The sequence below is a fragment of the Vigna unguiculata genome, chromosome 11 (genome assembly GCF_004118075.2).
Source record: "Vigna unguiculata cultivar IT97K-499-35 chromosome 11, ASM411807v1, whole genome shotgun sequence".
NCBI lineage: Eukaryota > Viridiplantae > Streptophyta > Magnoliopsida > Fabales > Fabaceae > Vigna > Vigna unguiculata.
Window position 1 is genome coordinate 38,587,002 of NC_040289.1, and position 3,901 is coordinate 38,590,902.

The 3,901-nt window shown below is 34.8% G+C and overlaps 1 protein-coding gene across 2 annotated transcripts; it reads right to left on the minus strand.

Annotated features, from left to right (window-relative positions):
* Window positions 1-1,707: 1,707 nt before the first annotated feature.
* LOC114169654 (auxin-responsive protein SAUR50-like) lies at window positions 1,708-3,399 on the minus strand. 2 transcript variants are annotated; one of them, XM_028054905.1, is made up of 2 exons: window positions 3,103-3,399; window positions 1,708-2,884 (listed from the first exon to the last, which is right to left on the minus strand). In XM_028054905.1, exon 2 carries the CDS (start codon window positions 2,530-2,532, stop codon window positions 2,218-2,220), a length of 315 nt encoding a protein of 104 aa, XP_027910706.1. In that variant the 5' UTR covers window positions 2,533-2,884; window positions 3,103-3,399; the 3' UTR covers window positions 1,708-2,217. The 2 variants fall into 2 exon arrangements, with proteins under 2 accessions (XP_027910706.1, XP_027910705.1); XM_028054904.1 differs by having other exon boundaries at window positions 1,708-2,900.
* Window positions 3,400-3,901: the final 502 nt, after the last annotated feature.

Sequence of the window (3,901 nt, forward strand, 5' to 3'; positions counted from 1 at the left end):
TTCAGATAAAGCTTGTTTGAGGTGGATCTTGCAGTAGATAATTTTTCTCCAAGTCTTAGTGTTAGTAGAAAAAACTTCCTTTTTTTTGAGTATGTTGATAGACATACATAAGTTAGATGCAGTTATAAATGCAAAACTTGTTGTGTTCAATCAAATTTAAATTTTACTTTAAGTTATAATAAAGTTTTGCATTAAAGTACTTAAGCATAGGTTACAGTGATTTACAGCAAGAGCTTAATCTGCTTATACTTCTTGGGTCGACATGTGAAACTTCACTTCAATTCTGTAGAATAACACAAAAAATGAAAGTGAAACTAGTAAGTTTTGTGGAAGAGATTTGTATGTTGATAATTTGAGAGATAAGCCTATAGGAAAATAGCAAACACCAGTAAAAAAACACTTTTTATAATGATTTATTATATTGGTTCTATACACCAGTATAAAAGGTAATACTGTTATAAATATGATGAGATTTTCAGTATCGGTTAAACCCTTACACCAGTATAAAAGGTAATACTGTTGTAAATATGATGAGACTTTCTGTATCGGTTAGACCCTTAAAGTTGATAATGTGATTTTATTAGTGCAAGAAATAATTGAGAAGGACTAGAGTAGTGTAAAGTGAGGCTATTAGTGTTGCCATTAATCAAATAAATGTAATACAGTTAGGCAGTTTTTTGGTCTCTGTCAAGTTGAGAGGGCATGTAAAAAAGTGTATGAGCTTTTGGAAAAGAGAAAGGGTTGTAAGGGTAGTAGTACTTGCAGGGTTATTGTCTAGGTCTGCTCATGGCCACAACCATCATTTATGCCCTGTCTTCATCATTAACAACCACTTTGCTTGTATTGGCTTAAAACCATGGTCCTTCCACCAATCCAACTTCTTTTCTGGTTTTTCTTATACTATTAATTAACACAATTGCTTTAATCCTAAAATACTCTTTCATTTTTTTTCTAAGATAAGGAATCATTTATTGTGATGATCATTTGAAAGTGATGAACTTAATGAATATTCAAAATGTAAACAAACTTCAGCTTAAAGATTGAGTGAGTCAGTTACAACTTTCATTGGACTTACCAGAGACATTTAAAATATGAACGTTCTCCTTAGACAACATTTAAACCTTATCAACTGTTTTTCTTTTCTCAACCAAAGAAACTTTATTATCAGTATTATTACAGATTCGAATTTTATCATCAGCATTGTGCCATAGACGTTGGAAGTTCCACTGAAAAGAATGGAAATTGTGGGAGGTTTCATCATAGTTCATCTTCCTTGACATGATTTACTCTATTCATGGTTTAAAAGAACATATTTACAGGCTACAAAAGTGAGGAAACTTGACATGATTTTGGTTCCTGTACAATTATACAGGTGAAAGAAAAATTGTGAATTAACACTTTTATACCACTTGACATTTAGAGAGATGAAAAAAAAAGAAAAAAAATGTAAATATAATAAACATTATACGAGACAAAAAAGATAAAAAATGTCCACAATAATCACTGTAGAAAATCTTACAATGTGATTGCCTTCTTTCATTTTCTAGCAAGTTGGGATTGTTTAAAAGTTAAGCCAAGCCGTACAGTGTTAACCCGTACAACAATGGTACTGTCCATTAACTTTTTTTTTTCTTTTCTGAATAATACACAGTTTTCCAACAGAAAAAAACTAAATTCTTAAAAAATTGTGAGTTTAATACTTTAATCTGCTCGCTGCAACAATGAATTCTTTTCTAACTTGTGATCCTTATACTACTAATAATGTCGCAGATCTTGGTTGTTTGAATTTGAATTAAATGGAAGGTTTGTGTGTGACTTGGAAGAGTAGAACATAGATGATGAAGTGGTTTTCATTGACATAAAACTTCTCTCACAGGGTATATTATATAGAAACCTCTGCGAGGAAAACTTGAAACATTTGTACAGTTTTTCTACCATGAAATCTTCATGGAAACAAAGTTAGAGTCGCACAGTTGACTTCATAACAGGTTGTTCCGACAAACCCACAAAAAAGACAAGAAAAGAATGAGATGGATTTAGAAGTAGCAAATGAAGAAGAATGTGAATGAGAGGCCAATGAAGAAGAGAGGCCAATGAAAACGGCAATGACGAAGGGAGAAAAAAGAAGCAAAAAGTGGTGCTTCAACTTGGCCATCCTCTTCAGTCAGAACCATAGTGTAAAATAAACCTCGTCCTCGTCCTCGTCCATTGTCTGTTTCATCTCAACGAGGATGTTAGAGACCTGAAGACAACTTCTTCGCAAGGAATGGTGAGACCCATCTCGTGATCGAAGCCAAACTCTTCTTCGGCTTGTCGAAGGAGGGATTGGAACTCAGGGTGAGCGAGGAATGAGATTGGCACAATGTACCTAGTTCTGTTTTCACCCACATAAACAGCAAAGTGGCCTTTTGGGACATCATCGGGGTGGCCATCATCCTCGTACCCGTTTTTCTTTCCTAGGCTTGAACACCTCTTGAGGATCTGCTTCAAGACTGCATGTTGTGGAAGCTTGTTTGATTTTCTGATGGCCATGTTGTTGAGTGGTTGAGATGTGATGAATGAGATGAGAAGAGAGAGTGAAGAAGAAGATGTTGATGATGATGATGAAAAATAAGAAGGGTGATGAGGGGGTATTTATGGAGAGGTTGAAAAGAGGGTGATGTGGAGGGAGTGTGGGGTAGGAGGCAAATTAAAGGGCAGACCACGGGTGTTTTGGGGTTTGTGTATTTGTGCAAGGACATGGTGGGAGCCAATCCCATTGGCTATACTGTTCTATGTTGGTCCTCCTCACGGCAACATGGTCCCAGTTTCACTCTACTCCTCCTTCAATTCTTTCCCTACTTTTCAACCTTCTTATTCACCTCTCTTCTTTGCTGGTTTGATTCTGCATACAACATATTCTAAATGATGTAGTCAGCACCAAATACACATACATGTAAGTCAGATAATTAATTAACAATTAAGAGATTATAATACCTTAAACTCATAGATTATGTCTCACCTACAGAGCTTAGCTTCATTCAGGTAAAAACACATGTAAATAGTGTAAAAAAGACACTATTTGCTATTTATGATTTTTATACTAATTATTGCATGTATTACCTCTTACGTGATACTGACTTGAGTGTCTGAGTGTCTTTGCAGCTAACTTGATCCATAAACTTAGAAGATCTCAACTGTGTTGGAAAGAGTGTGGAAACATCCTCAGAGGAGAAGTGCAGCTTGGACATGTGGATTAGACCTTGCAAGAACCTTGGACAACACTATTCTACTCTTTCAATCTCAGTTTTCTCTCAATAACCCTTTTATGCACAAAGTTTTATGATTACTTCTCATATTTGTAACCCTTCCTGAATTCACAATCATGAAAGAGGGTTACTTTTAAATTGCATGATGATATTTGATTCACACTCAAAATGTTCGTCTACTAGTTAGGAAAAGAAAGGAGATCCATTAATGGTAGTAAACCAGGTTTCTTAATAAAGAGTAATTATCAACAACATATAAATAATTGAGGTCACAAAAAGAAAAATAGAAAAGTATTGGTGAAAAAGAAAGTTGTGTATCACAGTTTTAAGAAACATATAATAGTTTCATTCCGTAAGGTACTGAAGAACTGGTTAAGAGAACGTGTGGCTTATATAGAGTCCCCGGAATTTGGTACATCTTATATGTAAGACCCTTTTTATTTTGATTGTATACATAAAAACTTTGATTTTGATTTAGTGCTGCTAACTGTGCTAACTAGTAACTCCACTGACGCAAATGATCGTAAACACAATTCGTTATTTTAGAGCGTAAATGTTGTGTGATTGAAGGAGAAAGTGAAGGGAATTTAGAAGAATTTTTGAATGGAATGATGCAGAGTTTCTATGAAATCATGAAGACACGAGTCTGGTCC